Raw genomic sequence first — 20,139 nt, 5'->3', positions numbered from 1 at the left:
TGTGCATAACATAGCTCCACATATGAGAGAATCATCAGTTACACACTCAATGAAAACATTGGGTCACACATTTGGTTACACACCAGCATCAAATTTATCTTTGAACACTTAGGAATGAACTTTCCAGAGGCTCGCCAGGGGCAGAGCTACCATTGTGTTGCAGAGCATTCCCGGGAAGGCTGTGGCTCTAAGTTTGCTCCTTTATCCCTCTGCTCTATGGTGGTGCTGCTCTGCGGTAATTTAATAGGGGAGCAAAGCAGTGACGTGTGTGAAGCCCACTACTGGTTAAGCATGATCTTTTGACGCAGTTAAAGTGTTATCAATATTATAGGAAAGGCCTGTGTTCAGCTTTTTAGGTGGTAATGGCTATAAAGTTCTGCATCGCCCATTAAACAGAATCAAGAGTTTGCCTACCAAGAAGAATAATTCAGTAAGAACATGAGATGCTATCAGTAACGTCAGAATTTAGTAAAGATGATAATCCCAAATAGATACCACTCCGGGTGAAAATGGATTCTCATTGATCTGTGGGATTAACTCTCAACTTCTCACTTTGGTATGCGCAGCCCAGCGATGGTCTCCCCACTTAGCTTTCAAGCCTTGTCTTTGATTACTTACGCTGTTGTTCAACTGGACCGGCTGGCCTCCGAGCCTTTGCTCGTGCCGGTTCCTCCCCCTGGAAGCCCTTCCCTGTTTGCTGCTTAGTGACACTTACCAAAGCCCTGTCCATCCCCACCGGTGACCTAATTCCACCTCTTCCACCCTGTTTCCTGAGCCCATGGCATACGTATCACCTTAGACCCAGCCCTGTATACTCTTGCCGTATCCCACTTCCCTTGTGGTTATTTGTCTCCTTACCACCTCCACTGGGACTGCGGGCAGGGATTCTCTTTGTGTCCTAGTGCCTGACACGGAAATTGCAGAGGAGAACGTAAAGAGTAAAAAGGACTTGCTGAAGGAAAACATCTTTATCTCAGGTACAACAGGTTCTCCTTAAAATGCCATATAGGAGGAGAAAAAACACAGCTGTAAAACATGGAAGATAAATATGACGTATGTTCTAGAAACATTATAAACAGAGGTATAAGCAGGTGATGCGGTTTCAGATTAAGTGAAAAAGAAAAAGCCTTACTACTGCCTTCAGAATACATGATGACAAATCGCAGCCGCTGACATCTCTCGGCTGTGTGGAGGGGTCTTTGTTTTAGTTACCTCTTTACTAAATTGATAGAAAAAATGACTTGAAAATAAAAAAGAGCTTTCCCCCCCCAGGGCCAGTTCTGTGACTACTGCAATTCTGAGGACCCCAGGAAAGCACATCCAGTCACCAACGCGATTGATGGATCGGAGCGTTGGTGGCAAAGCCCTCCTCTCTCCTCAGGCATGCGGTACAACAGAGTCAACGTCACCCTGGATCTGGGGCAGGTGAGTTATGCTTCCACCCGGAAAGGGGGAAGTTAGTTTGGATCATTGTTAATGTGGTTATTTCTGATATAATAATAATTATATTAAAAAGCAAACATCAGTTTTAATTCTCTAATTGTTGTGAAGGCTGTTACATTAATATTTGCATCCCTCCACACTCAGCCAGTCATGAAGCAGACACTGATACCTGTCTGTCAAGAGTTAAAAATAGTAAAAAATGCTATTATTGACAAAGATATTATTATTATTGATTATGATAAAATGCACACAGCATAAAACGTACCATCTTAGACATTTTATTTTTTATTTTTTAAATTTTTTTATTTTTAGATTTTGTTTATTTATTTGACAGAGAGACAGCCAGCGAGAGAGGGAACACAAGCAGGGGGAGTGGGAGAGGAAGAAGCAGGCTCATAGTGGAAGAGCCTGATGTGGGGCTCATGCCCTGAGCCGAAGGCAGACGCTTAACGACTGCGCCACCCAGGCGCCCCTATTTTTTTTTAAGATCTTATTTATTTATTTATTTATTTATTTAGACAGCACGCGAGTTGTGGGAGGGGCAGAGGGAGAGAGAGAACCTCAGGTAGACTCTGTGCTGACTGTGGAGCCTGACATGGGGCTCGATCCCATGACCCTAAGATCGTGACCTGAGCTGAGATCATGAGTCGGATGCTTAACCAACGGAGCCCCCCAGCGCCCCATCTTGGCCGTGCTGACGTGCACAGTTCGGTGGCCTTAAGTGCACATTGTTGTGCAACCAGTCACCAGAATTCTTTTTTGTCCTGCAAACTGGCACTCTGTGCCCATTAAACAACAACTCCCTATCCTCCTTTGCCTCCAGCCCCAGGCAACCACCATTCTACTCTCTCCGTGAACTGGGCAACCCTAGACACCTCATAGAAGTGGAATCGTACAGTATCTGTCCTTTATGACTGGCTTACTTCACTTAGCGCACTGTCTCCAGGGTTCATCTGTGCCGCAGCATGTGTCTGAATTTCCTTCCTTTTTCAGGCTGAATAACATTCCATTGCATGTATGCTTCACGTTTATTTATCCAGTCATCTGTCAAAGGACACTTGAGTTGCTTCCATGTTTTGGCTCTTGTGAGTAATGCTGCTCTGAACATGGGTATGACTAAGATATTTTTATAGCATTTTCTTTCCCAGAAATCCTGATTCTGTGAACACTGACTACCATAGTTATTGGCTTTGTTTGGCCAGCTGGTGCACAAGAAAACCCGACTTCAGACCTATCCTCCGATGGTACGCTAAGGTGGCCCCTAGGACGCCTGCCTCTTAGTGTACGTGCCCAGTGTGACCCCCTCTGTTTCCAGTGTGGTGGGACTATGATGGAAGTCACTCCCTTGGTAAGGTGGGGTTACATGACAAAAACGGAGGGATTTTGCATATGTGTGTAAGGTCCCAAGTCAGTTGATCAAAAGGGAGATTATCTTGGAGGATTTTTCCCTAACTGGGGGGGGGGCGGGCTCTTAAAAGGGACTACCCAAAGGAAGAGAGCTGAAGCATGAGAACATTTCCTGCTGACCTTGAAGGGGAAAACTGCTGTGTTATAAACTACCCATGGAGATGGCCACATGGCAAGGACCTAAGAATGGGAGCTAGAAGCTGAGAGCAGCCTCAGTCAACAACCAGGAAAAAAGCAGGAACCTCAATCCTATAACCATAAGAAACGAGTTTCTGCCAGCAACACATGCAAACTTGGAAGTGGGTCTTTCCAGGCATCTGGCTAATGCCTGATTGCAGCCCCCATGCCCAGACTCCTGAAATATAGGACTGAAAGATCATAAATGGCTTTGGTTTAAGCCACTAAATTTGTGTTCATCTGTTAAGCAGCAATAGAAAAATGAATGCACCTTCTTTCCTCTTTGGGGCTAGGGAGTGCCTCCTATCTGTTTCACCCAATTCTTTCAACAAGTATTTATTTGTTGAATAGTCTATATGTCAGGCACTGTTCTAGGTATTTGTGTTACATAAAAGAACAACGAGATGGAGATTCCTTCCCTCATGGGAGACAGCCAACAAAAATATACATCAGCAAATATAATATGTTAGATGCTGATAACAGCTTTGGAAAAAATGAAGAAGTAGATCAGGGGAGAGGATCATGAGGGCCAGGACAAGGGGGGTTTGCGTTTTAAGTAGGATGGTAGGAGAGAGCTTACTGAGCAAAGACTAGCAGGCAAAGGTGGTCATCATGCAGATATCCGTTGCCCAGACAAAGGGAACAGCCCTGCAAAGTCTCTAAGGTGGGAGCTTGTCTGGAAGGTGTAAGGAGCCGCATGGAGGCCAGGGTGGCTGGAGCAGAGTCAGGGAGAGGACAGTGGTGAGAGAAAAGGCCAAAGAGAGAGAACAGACAGGGACGGATCAAGTAGAGCTCGTAGGCCACGATAAGGACCTGGGCTCTAATTCAAAACGAGAGTCATTACAAGTTTCAAGCAGAGGAATGATCTAATCTGATGTAAATTGAAAAAGGATTTCTCTGGCTGTTTTATTGCAAATTATCAGGGGGTAAGGGTAGAAGCCAGTTAGGAGACTGTCATCATAATCCACAAGAAAGATGCCAATAGGGGCAGTGGAAGGGGTGATTGTGTCCCAGATATATTATTTTGAGACTAGAGCTGCCATGATTTCCTAATGGATTGAATGTGAAGTGTGAGAAGAGAGGATTCTGGGATGATTCCTGAAACTTTTGGTCTGAGAACTGGAACTGCCGTTTGCAGAGATGTTGGAGACTCTGGGGGGTGAAGTTGTTGTGGACATGTAAGCACTGAAATACTGTTTGGATGTCCCAGTGGAGTTGTGAGTCTGGGAAGCTGGCTGGGCTGGAAGAGATACTTGTTAAAGATTTCTTTAGGATTTGGGGCGCCTGGGTGGCACAGCGGTTAAGTACCTGCCTTCGGCTCAGGGAGTGATCCCGGCGTTATGGGATCGAGCCCCACATCAGGCTCCTCCGCTATGAGCCTGCTTCTTCCTCTCCCGCTCCCCCTGCTTGTGTTCCCCCTCTCGCTGGCTGTCTCTATCTCTGTCAAATAAATAAATAAAATCTTAAAAAAAAAAAAAAGATTTCTTTAGGATTTATCATAATCAGGGTCTCTCAGCTTCTTGAATCTGTATATTTATATCTTTCATCATTTTTGGGATATTTTCAAACAAACATCCTTCCTTTTCCAGCTTTATTGAGGTCTCATTGACAAATATATGTATAAATATATATATATTATATAATATATATGAATAAATATGTATAAAGTGATGATTCGATAAACATATACTTTGTGAAATGATTACCATGATGAGGTTAATTAACACATTCATCACCTCATACTTTTTTGTGTGTGGTGAGAACACTTAAGATTTCGTCTCTTAGTAAATTTCAGGCATACAATAGAGAATTATTAACTATAGGTACCATGCTGTACATTAGAAGCCCAGAACTGATTCATCTTATAACTGAAGGCTTGTACCCTTTGAGCAGCATCTCCTGATTTCTCCCACTCCCTAGCCTCCAGTAACCACCATTCTATCCTCTGTTTCAAGTTCTCTCTTTTTGGGATACTTATGATATTATTAAATCTTTTATTATTGTTCCACGGGTCTCTGAGTCTCTGTTCATTTATTTTTTCCAGTTGCTCTTCTCTCTGTTTTAGGTAATTATATTGTTCTATCTTCAAATTCCCTGATTCCTTTCTCTTTCATATTTGTTCTATCTAGCCCATGTAGTGAGTTTTTAATTTTAGTTACAGTATTTTTTCAGTTATGTAATTTCCCCTTAGGGTTTTTTTTAATATCTTCTATTCCTTGGCTGAGATTTTATATATTTTCACTTACTTCAAGAATATTTGTATTTATTCACTGAAGCATTTTTATAGCTGTTACTTTAAAGTTTTTGTTACGTCATTCTATCATTTGTTTCATCATCTTATGTTGGGGTCTGTTGATAGTTTTTTTTCTCATTCAGGTTGTTATTTTCCCCTAGTTTTCGGTATCATGAGTGATTTCCAGTTGTATTCTGGACATTTTAGATATTACATTAGGAGACTCTAAATCCTATTTAAATCTCGCAGCTTAGCAGATGGTCACCCTGTTTAGGTTTAATATGCAGGTTCTGGCCTGCCTTTGCAGCCTGTGGTTCCAATGACAATTTGGTTTTTAGAGCTGGTCCATACTACTCTAGTCTGCTGTGTTCATCTGGTTCCTGGGCTCCTGCTTGGTTCTTATTAGTACTGTTGCCTGTGGAGCAAGAATGAACTTTTCCTGATCCAGTGACATTTAGTAGGGGTTGAGACAGTGGACCATCGAGGCAGAAAGTGCTTCCCGGTGCATTGTTCGGGCTCCTGTCTGAAACAGACATTTGGAGATCAGCGGCATACAGATAGTGCTGACCTATAAGATTGCATGAGAGTGAGAAGAGGAGAGGATCTCAGGCTGCACCATAGGCTCTCGACGATTAAGAAGTCCTGGAAAAGAGAAGGAACCAGTAAAGAAGACTGGCGTGGAATGACAGATGGGAGGAGGACAACTAAGAGAGTGTGGTGTCCTAAAGCTAGGTGAAGAAAATATATCGAAAGGGAGGCAGTCTTACAGCTGTGTAATACCAGGACAAAGAGCCTAATTTTAAAAAATGGACAAAGGATCTGAATGGACAGTTCTCCAAAGAAGATACACAAATGGCCAATAAGCGTATGAAAAGATGCTCAGTATCATTAGCCATCTGGGGAAATGTAAGTTAAAACCACAATGAGATACCGCTTTACACTCAGTTGGGTGGCTATAATCAAAGAGACAGGTAATACAAGTATGGGTGAGGCTCTGGAGACACCGGAACTCTAATACATTGTTAGTGCCAAAATAAAATGGCATAGCCGCTTTGGAAAACCGTTCGGTAGTTCCTCAAAAAGTTAAACACAGTGTTACCATATGACCCAGCAATTCCACTCCTAGTTACATATTCAAGAAAAATGAAAACATACATACACAAAGAACTTGTTCATGAATGTTCATTATAGCATTATCTGTAATAGCCAAAAAATGGGAACAACTCAAATGTCCATCAGTTGATGAATAATTAAGCCAACTATTCATATCCATACAATGGAATTTTATTTAACAACAAAAAAGTGAATTTCCAATGAATGCTACAATATGGATGAACCTTGAAACCATGCTGCATGGAAGAAGTCACAAAAGACCATGCATCGTATGATTCCACGTATATGACATGTACAGATGGGCAAATCTACAGACGCAGAATAGTAGTGCTTAGTGGCTGCCTCGGGCTGGGGGTTTTGGAGGGAATTGAGGGATGACTCCTGGAGGTACGGCTTGTTTAGGGGGAGACAGATGAAAATTGAACATGATTGATTGGGTAACTTTGTGAACATACCCAAACCCTTTGGAGCGTACATTTAGAGAGTGAATTGCAGGGTGTATGAGATACACCTCAGTAGAAATATAACACATCAACAAAGAGTTCATGGAAAGAGAGTGTTTCCAGGGAAAAAAAGAGAGAGAGAGAGAGAGTGACTGTGTCAAGTACTGCATCAAGTAACATAAGACAGGTACTGACTGATAATTCCCCATTGGGTTTGCTCATGTGGAGGTCCCTGGTGGCTTTGAGAAGATAGGATTGAAAACCTGCCTGTAGGGAGATTAAGAGAAAATGTGAAAAGAGTGAAGCTTGGAGTACAGAAATCTAATTTGAAGAGTTCCAAAGTCATGAAGAGAGAGGAAATGGGGAAAAGTGCTGTTGAATGTCAGGTAAAGAAAAGACTCCTAATAGGAGATATACAACAATACTAACACTGATACTGGTAATAGTACAATACTGCTGTTTAAGCCAATCTTGCTGCTGGCCATAGTGGTGCACAGAGTACAGTTCATGCAGGAAATACCGCTTGACCAGATGCCTGCCCTCAGCCCATCTGCCGAGGCTGTAGTCGCATGGACTGCAGGCTGCTTTCCTCGAGAGGCTTTTGTTGGTGGGTGGGCTGCAGGAACCCTCATGCACTGTTGGTGGGAATGTAGACTGGAGCCGCCACACTGGAAAACAGGATGGGGGTTCCTCAAGAAATAAAAAAATCAAATCATCATATCATCCACTGATTCCACTTCCGGCTGTTTACCCAAAGAAAACAAAAACACTAACTTGAAAACCTATATGCACCCCTATGTTTATCGCAGCATTATTTACAATAGCCAAATTATGGAAGCAACCTAAGTGTCCACTGATCCATGATTGGATAAAAGAAGATGTGGTATATATATATGTGTGTGTGTATACACACACACACACACACACACACACAATGGAATATCATTCAGCCATAAAAAGAGTGAAATCTTGCCATTTGCAACAACATGGATGGAGTTAGAGGGCATTATGCTAAGTGCAATAAGTCAGAGAAAGACAAATACCATATGATTTTACTCATACGTGGAATTTAAGAAACAAAACAAATGAACAAAACAACAAGAAAAAAAGTAACAAACCAAAAAACAGACTCTTAACTATAGGGAACACACTGATGGTCACCAGAGGGGATGTGGGTGGGGATGGGTAAAATAGATTAAGGGGGTTAAGAGTACACTTACCGTGATGAGCACTGAGTCATGTATTGAATTGTTGAATCACTATATTGTACACCTGAAACTGATATAACATTGTATGTTAACTATATTTCAGTGGAAGGGAAAGAATAAATTTCTCCAAATAAAGTATTGCTTGAAAGCAATCAAAAAGGCAATGCATCCCACAGCCTGGGAATCAAATGATACTGAGATTTCTTCGAGTGTGTTATCTTCATTTTGGTTGGGGATAGTTCGGTGGGAGAAGGGCTGTCCACCTCTTCAACTCCTACGTTGTGTTAAATTAGCCCTCTCCTAAGAATATTTTCACCAACAATTTTCATCTGGTATAATTCGGGAAGATCCTTCATGGTTTGAAAGACTCTGTAAGTTCAATTTCAACTCTGAATTAGTCTTATATCTCTAATAATTCACTTTTGTCATTAATTCATTAGAGATTTTGCCTATAATGACCAGAATTTACCCATTATACCAGTTATTTAACTGGAGATTTCTGTAGTTAGCTGGGAATTTTAACCCATCAAAATGATGTGTACCTATCATACCAGTGCCTGTTGCATTTACTTGTTCTCCCTTAAAGCTATTAAAAAAAAAAAAACTTTTAGGGGCGCCTGGGTGGCACAGCGGTTAAGCGTCTGCCTTCGGCTCAGGGCGTGATCCCGGCGTTATGGGATCGAGCCCCACATCAGGCTCCTCCGCTATGAGCCTGCTTCTTCCTCTCCCACTCCCCCTGCTTGTGTTCCCTCTCTCGCTGGCTGTCTCTATCTCTGTCGAATAAATAAATAAAAAATCTTTAAAAAAAACCAAAAAAACAAAAAACCTTTTAAAAGCACCCTTTTGATATACTGAAAAATCTCAAATTAAGACAGTTGAATTAAAAGAAATGCCGACGTGGGAACAATTTAGTAACTTGCTGGTTGCTGACAGACATTAGCCTTGCCTCCTTCTGCATGAAGATTGTGTGCACCCAACACCTGACCGACTGGGTCAGCAGAGTGGAGGGGCTGCTCTGAGTGGGGGCCGATCCTGGAGTCAGCCCACACTGGTTTGCACCCTGGCGCCCTGCTTACTTGCTGCGTGACCCTGAGCAACATGCTTGAGGGCACTGTGCTGCAATTTCCTCCTTTAAAAGGGAGATAATCATTATACTTACCCCATAGGATTGCTCTGAGGTTTGAATGAGTTAACTGCTTCATGTTTAAACCACTTTAAACCAGTGGTTTTGAAATAAATGTTTATTTAATAAAATAAAGTGAATTTCAATAAACGTTCATTATTAAACAGACCCATGACTTATGCTCCTCTAGAAAACACTGTGCACAGTGTGGTAGAAAAGACTCTAGAAAAGCCCAGAAACAGGAAGAGCAACCTCAATGATGTCAGACTGAAGATGTTTCTTTCCTCTTCGCGCTGTAGCAACGTGTGCTCTAACAAGTAGATTTGGTGTCATAAGATTCATAGTATATGCCCTCTCGGCGGGATCTGTATTTTCTTCTTTTTGCTGGAATTAGCCACGGAAGTGTCACTGAAAGGTTAGATTCATAACTGAATAGTGACCTACGGACCTTAGGTGTAGGGAAGTGTGAATTGTTTTTTCTTTTCGGAAGTGAGAATTTTGATGCATGGTTGGGACATAAGCTATAGGCCCTAAACTTGTTATTACCATGTCACTTTTTTCCCCAGCTACCGAGAATTGACATTTGATTTCGATGTGCTGTAGTCAGTTTGATAGCTTCTGTTGTCACTTTTCTCTGCCTCCTTTTGGACTAGTCGGTGGTTATCATGGTCATTTTTTTTGGACAACAGAGTTTGGCAAATAAAAGCATCACTTCCAGGACTCGGTCTCGAAGGACAGCGTCCCCCTTGCAAGGCGGCAAATAGAGGAAGTTTCTGTGGTTCCCTAGAGACAGTGGTATGTTCGCAGGCTGTTCAAGTTCATTTGATGATGCTGCACTTATCAGTTTTAGAATCAGAACACGATGTTTTATAGGAGACTTTCATCTCATGTGGTCAAATATAATGAGTTCAGCTTCTGAGCCTGCATGTAGACCAGCTGGGAAGTACAGAATCTTATGTCCGCAGCGGCATCCCTCCACCCAGGAGGAACAGGAATTGGTGGAAAAATTCCCCATTTCCCTGCTTCTTCAAGGGACAGTTCTTCAGAGTGTCTCCACTCTGAAGCCCCAGTTGGCCCTGGTAAGAATCTGCTATTAACATACCAGCCACTGGCTTTTCTCCCTCCTCTGGGTCCCCCTCGCTTCCCATTTATGCTCCTTGAGATCTACTCCGAAGTAAACTACCCGCACCCAGTCTTTGTCTCCGAGCTGGACTTAGAGAGGACCCAAACAAAGACGGAAGAGAGGGGGCTTAGGGCACGACTCCAAGCACCCGATAGGTGTCCATACAAGGAAACACTGAGAAAAAGTTATTTAGAATGCAGTAAGTAGAAAATTCAGAAAATGGTTCTAACGCTCTCAGATTAAGAGTAACAAAGGAAGCAGCATTAGAACTTTTAAAGAAAAAATAGGTCACACAGAAATATGCCATTACTCTACCTCTTTTTTCATGAACTCAGCATAGTTGGTGAATTCCCCAGGGGCCAGAGGCAAATACAGTATCCAACCATCGGAGAGTGAATTTAGTATGTAAAAGGCCTAGGATCTGCTTTTTTCCTGGCCTTCTTTTAACTTTTATGAGACTTTGGCAGATGAATCCAAAACATTCCTTGTAGCCCTTGTCAGTTCTGACTCAGATGGGAGGAAGGCCTCGGCTGGTTTCTGCCTCTTCTTGGGCTAAGGTGCTTTGGAGATTAAATCGGTTCTAGGGATGCCAGGCAGACGAAGTCACTAAAAATCTGACTCAGTTGGGTCCCTGGGTGGATATAGTTCCATCCAGAAAGTGGATGACTCTTGGATTTGACCCGATCTTCTAGTTTCTAGAAACTGTCTAGACTATAAGCTTTAGAAAGACAGGGACTAGGTCTTGTTTTGTTCACTAAATGGTGTTCTGCTCCCAGCATCTTGCACAGTTTTTAGCACATAGTAGACGCTCAGTAAGTAGACCGAGTGAATGTAGACGGAAACAAGGGTGACTCAGGGTCACTCGGAACTTCCCAGGGTATAGTGCTAGTGGAAGCTGTTGCTGTGAGACCAGATCTCTAGCATAGGGTAGGCCAGCCTCGTCTCTGTAATTAATTAGGTGCTTGGTTCCACTGATGACATTTGCGTCTCTTTGCCACATCATTTAAGTGTTCCGTAGCTGTCACATCATTAGGAGATACGGATCTTACTCAGAACAAATTCGTAATTTGTAAATATTCTATTAACAGACATATATAATCATGGGATTATTTGAAAGCAGATGATTTGTTAGTGGATAGAAAAGGGACCAACAGAATCTCCTGGGCTACTGCGGGTGCAATTTTATTCTTTATGCTAAGTCTTTATTTAGGTAGTCACCTAAAAGTGTTAATTGCCTAGTAACCTAAACATGTTAATTGCTTTTAAAGCACCTTTAAGGAATTTATACATTAGGAAGAAGCAGGCAATCTGGAATTTTCTCTTTACATGTGAAAAACTCAAGGAAGCTGAGTGGATCTGCCAGCTTTGGTTACTCTGTGAATCACTATCTCAACTAGCAGTGATCATATATGTAAGTCAATAGATTCCAAGGTCTTTACACACTGTTAGAGAAAATAACGTCCGGGAAATCAGGCCCTCACCCCTGAGTGTGGGCTGTACTCACTGCCTGTGGCTAGAGACGCTTGTGAATGATGTATTTGAATGTGCTTTGACCCTAGTGAAGCATGAGACAAACGTGGAATGTTGTTATTATTACTTAGAGAAATCATTACCGACACCCTTCCTTCTGTCCTTCTCTGTGCTTCCAATAAGCTCACACTGGCTTCTCTCTTCTAAGTGAGTGAAGTGTATCAATAAATTCACACTAAAGTTCTGGAGACTCTGTGCTGACGTTATATCATTTGAGAATGTTTGCACTCAAAAAAATTACTATCTATTTTTCTCACGGAACTACTACTAGGAATTTATCCTAAAGAAACAATGAGATAAATGCTCAAAATATTTGAGTGAGGGTATTCTCAGGAGCACTGTTCATATAACATAACTGGGAAAAAAATCTCACGTCCAGTAAAAGGGGAGAGATTCATGCAATGGATTGTCAGCCATCAGATCGACAGCACTGCTGGGATCTTTACTGACCCGATATGTCTGTGCTAAGTTGTGAACAAGAGAAATCAGACTATTATGTAAGCCGTGTAGATAGCATGGTGTGATTTCGTTTTCTTTCTGTATATAAGCACAGAAGAAAAGTCAGAAAAGAGAGCATCTAAAATACTAAGAATGCTTTTCTCTGGGTGGTGGGATTACTGGTGATTTTTACTTTGCTCTGTAAACCCCATTTCCAGTGGGGTTCATACTGATGCTCTGGATTATTTCTTAGGTACAAATCGAGCTTTGCATGTTTCAAGCTGTGTGACACTGAACCCTCTAGTTAATGTCTCCAGGGCGGTTTCGTCATCTGAAATTTGGGGATGAACCTAGTACCGCCCTCGTAGGGTTGTCGGGACGAATTAAGAAGGTACTGTAGAAAAACTTTTAGAATTATGCCTCCCACACTGTTAGAGCTCAGTCCGTGTTAGTTAAATTATGTCTGTATGTTTTCCAATGAGCTTTGTACATAAAGATAATAAAGCTAATTGGGAAGATATTTCCTTTCGGGGAAAAAAAAGAAGAGTTTGGTATAGAGAAGACGAAAGGAACAATTATTCCTGGTGGGATTTGAGGTATTGAAAAAGCTCACTTGGTACTTTCTTGATGCCCTCCATCCCCCAAAACAATACAAACTTCTTTTTTTTTTTTTTTTAAAGATTTTATTTATTTATTTGACAGAGATAGAGATAGCCAGAGAGAGAGGGAACACAAGCAGGGGGAGTGGGAGAGGAAGAAGCAGGCTCATAGCAGAGGAGCCTGATGTGGGGCTCGATCCCATAACGCCGGGACCACGCCCTGAGCCGACGGCAGGCGCTTAACCGCTGTGCCACCCAGGCGCCCCAACAATACAAACTTCTGACCACTTCATCCCGAGGGAGGTCGGCCTGCTAGAGATCTTTAAATGCCAGCAGAATCAGAAAAATTCCCAGTAAATGGAAATTGATTTTTTTAAAGAGCCTATTTTATTCCTCAGCTAATCTTGAAAACTATTTTATGTTTCTTCCCTTGTGAAACTTCTGTGATTTCAGGCATATTTTGGCTTTAAATCATGGCAGTTTTCCTATTACTATTATTGGCAAGCATATTTAAGGACAAACTGAATTTCACAAATTCTTCACCATCGTTCCAGTGAAAGCTCGAGTTAAATACAATGTCTCGGGGGAGTCCTTGGGCCTGATGCCCCCTCTCCTCTGCCAGCTGTCTTCCAGGGCACCTGCCTCAGCCCCTTAGAGCCCTGGCTCCCAGTTCCACCCGTGACCCTGGAGCCCCCCCCCTCCCCCCATGCAACCAAACGACCTTCCTTTACTCTTGGCTTCCTGAAGCCCCTTCTTCCCTATTCCCATGTCCATGTTTCACTTCACTTTTGCTTTTTCACTTTATATCCTCCTGTTGCATTTCTTTCCTTTAAGGAAAAACTTAAACTGAATCAAACCAGCACCTCTTCTGTGGTCACTCCAGCCTTCAGGAGGGGTGCTGAGCAATGTGTCCCTGGCTGTCCCCATCCAGCCACAGAGTGGTGACCCATGGAGCCGGTTGGGAAGGTCAGGGCTCCCCAAGAAGGCTCAGCTCCACCGAGACCAGGCTGTCTGCCTGGCCACAGCCGGACCCACGGGTGGCCTCCTGGTGCAGGCAGTGTGGACGGCTGCCTCCCCAGGACTCCTACAGCGCCCTCCAGACCAGAGGGGCGGGTTCCATTTCCCCAGGTCCCAGTGGTTCTGCCGTTCCTGCGGTGCTTACATAGGTGGATTCCTTGGCCGTGTAGCCTGCAGACAAGGATGCTTCAGGCTCCTGTCTCTGACTCCATGGCAAGCTTCTGGGCTATTCGCATTTCTCTCTCTAATTCCCAAACCATTGCTGTAAATATTCTATAGGTGAGGAATTCCCGACTCAGTACATCCTGCATGACATGCTGTGTTCCACAGGTTTCAAGCACCCTGAGCAACGAGATGGTATGTTTACCTTTGCCATTTCGCCACCTCATAGAATAACCGGGTGGAACCTTTGGTTCTTTCCCCTGCCTCTCACAGTCATCCTAGTTCCACGGCTCGTCCCTCACCGCTCACACAGGGCTTGTTACAAGCACACAGTGTCCTGAGCTCCAGGAGGGATGGAGGGGGAGGGCCAGGACCCGGGAGCCTTAGGGCTGGGAGAGGCAGCAGCGCTGGGGGGGGGTGGGGAATCTGAGATCTGCATGGCCAGATCCCTAGTGGCGGGAGTTCAGGCCGGAGTCTCTGCCCCAGGCTGCAGGGAGCGGTGGGACAGCAAGCTCAGGGTGAGAGAGCAGGCCCCAGGGCTGGGCCCAGGTGAGCCGGAGGGCATGGAAGGCTTTGTGTCCAGCCTCCTCCCCGCCAGGGAAATGAGGTCAGGGAGCCGGGGTGGAGGGCAGCAGCTTTGCAAACTCCTGCATTTCAGGCTGAGGGCATCACCCGCACACTGCTCAGGCCTGGGCAGGGTTGGACCTGAAAGTCCTGGCGTGGAGGACAGGTGGGTCTGACACCTTGCCCGGGCTGCCCCGGCTTGCCCCGGTTAGTGGGGTTGCTATGGCTTGCCCACATGGCCCTGTTTAAACTCATGTTCTCACTCTCCTGGCCAGCTATCCACTCAGTCCTGGACGCTACACTCCTGCCTGCCTTTGTCCATCTCTCCCAGTCCATGCGTGCCTCCCCACCCCCACTGTCCCCACGGCCACACAAACCACCACCCAACCCACGGCCCGTTCACATCCCCATCCCTGAAGTCCTGCTCATTTTCAGCCTGGGCGGCTCCCGCCCTTGCTGCTCCTTTGAGCCTCCCGACTCTTGATTTCAGCTCAGATCATGATCTCGGGGTCCTGAGACTGAGCCCTGCCTCCCTGGGCTCTGTGCTCAGCACCGAATCTGCTTGAGATTCTCCCTCAGCCCCTCCCCCTGCTCATGTGCACACGTGCTCTCAAATAAATAAATAAATAACATCTTCAAAAAAATTAGATACAAAAGACACCAACTTACTCTTTCAAATTGTTAGAAAGGCTTGGGACTGCTTCCTTGCATGTCTGTCCTTGTTTCACTGTGGACAAGCAGCCCGTGGGCCACATGCTGAAGCACTCTCTACACACCCCTACCTCAATTTTTCTTCAACGATATTAACGCCCATTGTGTCCCCTCCTGAAAAGTCTGCCTCTCCTTTCTGTGACTTTAAAACTCTTCCCTGGCTGGGATTTGGTTGTGCTGTTCCAGATACGTTTATTAATTATTCAGGATGTGGCCCCCAGCCCTCTTGTCACCTAGATGGTCCCCTTTCCTCCTGCCCTCCACTCTGCACCCTGCTCAGTGCCTGGGGCAATGACCTTGTGGGCAGCATCTGCAGGCTCCCCTGTCCTGGGGCTTCTGGCACAGTTCGGCCAGTGGGAGGTACTGGCAAGTGCTCAGCTGAGAGGGTGGGAGGAGCTTGAGACTGAGGGATTTATTCCCATGCCCCCCAGCCCCCCATTGCAGGACCTCAGGTCTTCTATTGAGGCTCTTGGTGCCTGGCCGGCAACTTGCTCCTGCAGCGACAGCCCCGTCTTGGCTCCAGGCTCTGCTTCCTCTCCTTGCCCTTGAAACCCATGGTGGGAAAAGTGCTCAGATGGTGTTGGCTCCGAGGGGCTTCACCGTCACCCTTGCCCACTCCTTTGCAAACAGCTGATCGATTAAACTGTCCCCAATTACTTCATTCCAGGAGAGTCCTCTGTCTCCCGCTGAGCTCTGAGGGACACCCGGCACTCTGAATTGTGAAGGAGGCTTTTCAAGTGATTGAAATTTACCGAAATCCTTCAGTTGTCATCTCTGAAAGAATGAAAGGGAATTACTGAGGAGGTGACTAGCTAGAAGTTTTTTAAAAATACATATAATGTGAGCGAGAGAGAGAGAGAGAGAGAGAGGAAGCTCCCAAACTTAATTGAATTATGACTATGAAATAAGGAACCACGTTCTCTTCCTTTCTGTAGAGAATGCCTGGTGCAACGAAATGATTCAGTGACTGTATGTTTAATGTGTGAATGAACTGGGGATGCAGAGGGTTCCTTCCTTCTATCTGCCCGATTTACAGATGTCCCTCCCATACCAAAAGCAATACATATGAAATAGATACTAAGATATTTATCACTTGTAACTTGGAGCATATTGAAGACAATGAAAAGTTGGGCTTTCAGTCATTTATATTTAGAGTATTCATTTAAACGTTTAGAAAAATAGGTTGGAGGAGGAAGGTATGTTGTTCTTTTCCTCGTGATAGGTAAGCTCGTAAGTCTTTTAGGGAATTCTCTGATGTCTGCTTCACAAAATGAAGTGAGATGAATAATTTTCAATAATTTCGCAGGATGAAGCAAGATGAATAATTTAGAATTTAAATACATTGAGCATTAAAAAACCCCAATTTTATGGCAACTATAGCATGAATGTAGTGCTAACGTACTTATGCTAGAAACTGTTCTAAGCACTTTGCGAGTCTTAATTCATTTATTCTTTGTTGGAACCGTACAAGGGAGGCCCTTATTTTCTAGAAGAGGAAATTGAGGCTCAGCGATAGCGTGCCGCCTGATGGTCTTACATAACCTGCGGCTGCCGGTGGGAGGGGAGCACGGGACAGCCCAGGCTTTGCACCCTGCAGTCTGGCTGTGGAGCCCCGAGCTAGGCTGCCGCCGTGATGCACGTGACACTCCGGGTGTGCCTGTGCTCCGGCGCCCGAAGCTCTCAGGTTCCCGTGGCTGTTCGCTTGTACTGCTGTCCCTCGCTCAGGATGTTGGCCGTCACCTTCCACGGTGCTCCCTTGCAAGGATCCATCTGAGAAATCCTTTTAGTCCCCCAAATAGTTGTACTTCTAAGTGGCATTAAAAACCGAAACAAGGCATATGGACCCTGGGGTCCGGTTTCCCTTTTATATTGGCTGCTATCGGCTCTGCCACGCGAGTACGTAGGGCGTCATGACTGCATTTTGTGTGCGGGCTGCACTATGGGCTTAACAGTTCATCCCTGCCAACGGTTTTCCTTTTACTCCTGTTTGTTTTTCATTTTTATTAATTTCTTTACATCCTTTAGGATTTAGAGCTTTATAGCCCTCCCTACCTTTTTTTTTCTTTTTTCTTTTGTAAAAAGATTTTATTTATTATTTAGTTCAGAGAGAGAGAGAGAATCTCAAGCAGACTCCATGCTGCTCATGGAGCCAGACTCGGGGCTTGATCTCATGACCCTGACATCATGACCCGAGCCAAAATTGAGAGTTAGATGCCTAAACTGACTGAGCCAACCAGGTGCCCCTCCACCCCTTTTTTTTTCTTAAACGAAAAGCCTGTAGATGAGTACAAGCAACAGATTAATGAAACAGTAAAATAAAATCTCTGTTTTCATTCTAGTCAGACATTTGGTTGCCACTCAGAATGAATCATCAAGACATATTTTGCCTTACTTAATGACTCTCCAAAGCCTGAAACATTTCTATATGAATATAGTGTTAAACGGCATTTTTGAGTCATTTCAGGAAGTACACTGCAATTCTGTAGAAACCATTCAAGCTTTGTAAGCTGGTGTGGCTCAGTTTTGAATCTTGTTTCTTTCTAAGTGAATCGTTCCAGTGATACGCAACATCAAGCAGAATGACCGAGCACCAAGGCCGTGGGGAGAGCATACCAGGTTATAATTTTCCTTTTATGACACATAATGGACCAAGAGCCTGGTCCCGCTCAGCTATTTTATTTTAGCACTGATTTGTCCCCCCCCCCCACTTAGGGCAAATATATCTTTTATTATTTTTTATTTTTTTATATCTTTAAATTATAAGACCTCACTAGCTATTATACTGTTTCACTCCCAGAATTTTTTTTTTTATTTTTTTTTTGCTCCTCAATGTTTCCAGTGACAGTAGGAAAATAATGTGTGTGTTGGTAGCAGAGAGTGGGTTCAATTCTAAATACATAGGGATTCACCCTAAGCCGTCAGATCATGACTCATAATGTCTCCTCGAGGCATTCTTTCCAGAGACCCCTTGCCACCCACGTCGTACCTCTTCCCAGCCATTATTTCTGTTTTTGTTAGGAGTTATTGCTTATTTTGGAGAACATTTGGTGCTTAATCGAGTATGTTCTATGCTGAATTTTCTTACTCGACATTTTATTCCATAGAAGATAGGCTTGCACAACTGGATTGCAATTTGGCTACTTGAAGATAGTTATTTGCTCCCCACACTGGGCTGTAATCATGTCATGGAGAAGACACATAGTCCACTGCAAGAGAAACACGCTCAGCTTTCTGTAGAGATGGCTTGGCAGCCGTGGGCATGGTATCGTTTCAGGATGCAGAGTGGGCTGTTGACTAAGCCTGGAATTCCTTTACTGAGGATAAAGCGGTTAAAAGGCTCATGTTGAGAGAGGAAATGAACCCCGACTCGCAGGTTTCCATAGGAGGAACGGGAACACTGGCAACGCGCCCCTGGTGGGAAAGAGGATATATATAATGGGCGGGGCCAGCGCTTCTCAAACTTTAATGGACTTCTGAATCATCTATTCAAATAGCATTTCTGACTCAGAAGGCTGCTGGGGTGCCCTAAGATTCTGCATTTCTGACATGCCCTCCAGTGATGTCCCAGTTGCTGGCCCGTTGGCCACACTCTGAGCAGCAGGGGGCTGGAGGACACTCTGCTCGTCATCAGGCCTCCCTGGGAGGTGAAGAGCAGGGGCAGGATGGAGCTGGAAGCAGGGCCGGCGGTGGAGAAGATGCAAGATGAAGTCTGGGAGGAGTAGGAAAACCTCCCCAAGGGACACGATGCTAGGGACACACTGACCCAGGGATTGGGGCAAAACATTCTGGAAGCCAAGTAACTCTATATTCCTCTCATTTCTGGCTTTCTAGAGCATGGTGCACACAGGGGCTGGAAAATCAGGCTGTGCAGCAACTTCTGGCCCCGGGCAGAACCACCAAGGAGGAGAGTGTCCTCAAAGAAAGGACCAAGCTCCCCGGCTTTAGCCCTCTTGGGTCTTTAGCTGTCCCCAACAGCAGGGTCACTAATGGCATGAAAGTCCAGGTTTTGGGATCAGACAGAGGTGGTGGGCACAGGTCTGTGCTTTGTTACTTACTCGTGTGACTATAGACGTGTTCGGCATCTCCTCCAAACTTCGGTTTCTGCATCTATGAAGCAGGTAATATTAGTACCAATACCAGGGTTATGGTAAAGCCCACTGTAACACATAAGCACATCTAAATCCTCAGTAAATGCTGGTTTGTCCTCTTCCTTCCCCTTCTTCTTACTGTTATCTTAGTGATTCTACTTGCCCGATCCTTCTTGAAGGTGGCACCTTTTTGTCCTTTCACTTGCTGCTGCAACCACTTGCCCGGTTCTTCTGTTTCTTCACCCTGCATTTCTTCACGCTCAGGGCACTAATTTCAGCGGGGTCAGACCTTCGGGTTCGGGGACTAAGCCGCAGCCCAGGGAGCAGAGCAAAAGATCCTGGGGTTTCCAGCTCGGTGAGCGGCTTGGCTGGCTTTGAGCTGGCTTGGTGCCCCACTGCCATCAGGCCCCTGCATCGAACCTTAGCAGCTGGGGCCTCTCCATCCCCCTTCTCCTTCCCAGGCATTTGTGATGGGATCTTGGATTCTGACAGCGGTTCCAGTGTGTACGGTTCCCCCTACACAACCAAGCAACTCTTGGACACTAGCCGGGCATCCTACAATTCAACTCAATTTTGACACGGTCTACCTGGAAATAGCATCAGATCCCATAGATGAAGGGCTCAGCGTGGCCAGACCGTGACCCACCCCCACTGCAGGTCGCAGTGGCCAGTCTGGGTTGTCACTTGCGCTTCCGAATTACCCAGTTATAGACTAGAAGCCCCCACAAGCCTTTGTTTTGGTTTGATTAATTTGCCAGAG

The 20,139-nt window shown here is 44.8% G+C and overlaps 1 protein-coding gene across 4 annotated transcripts in view; it reads left to right on the top strand.

Moving 5' to 3' along the window:
* Window positions 1–20,139, top strand: part of LAMA3 (laminin subunit alpha 3) — a 254,952-nt gene that overhangs the window by 24,914 nt on the left and 209,899 nt on the right. For all 4 annotated transcript variants that reach the window (XM_045781833.2, XM_045781832.2, XM_045781831.2 and 1 more), the window contains exon 2: window positions 1,273–1,425. In XM_045781833.2, the coding sequence (XP_045637789.2) occupies window positions 1,273–1,425 (153 nt within the window). The remainder of the gene's footprint in view (window positions 1–1,272; window positions 1,426–20,139) is intronic.

The sequence above is a fragment of the Ursus americanus genome, chromosome 19 (genome assembly GCF_024610735.1).
Source record: "Ursus americanus isolate L20-20 chromosome 19, mUrsAme1.1.p, whole genome shotgun sequence".
Classification (NCBI taxonomy): domain Eukaryota; kingdom Metazoa; phylum Chordata; class Mammalia; order Carnivora; family Ursidae; genus Ursus; species Ursus americanus.
This window is presented reverse-complemented; position numbering and strand designations above follow the sequence as displayed.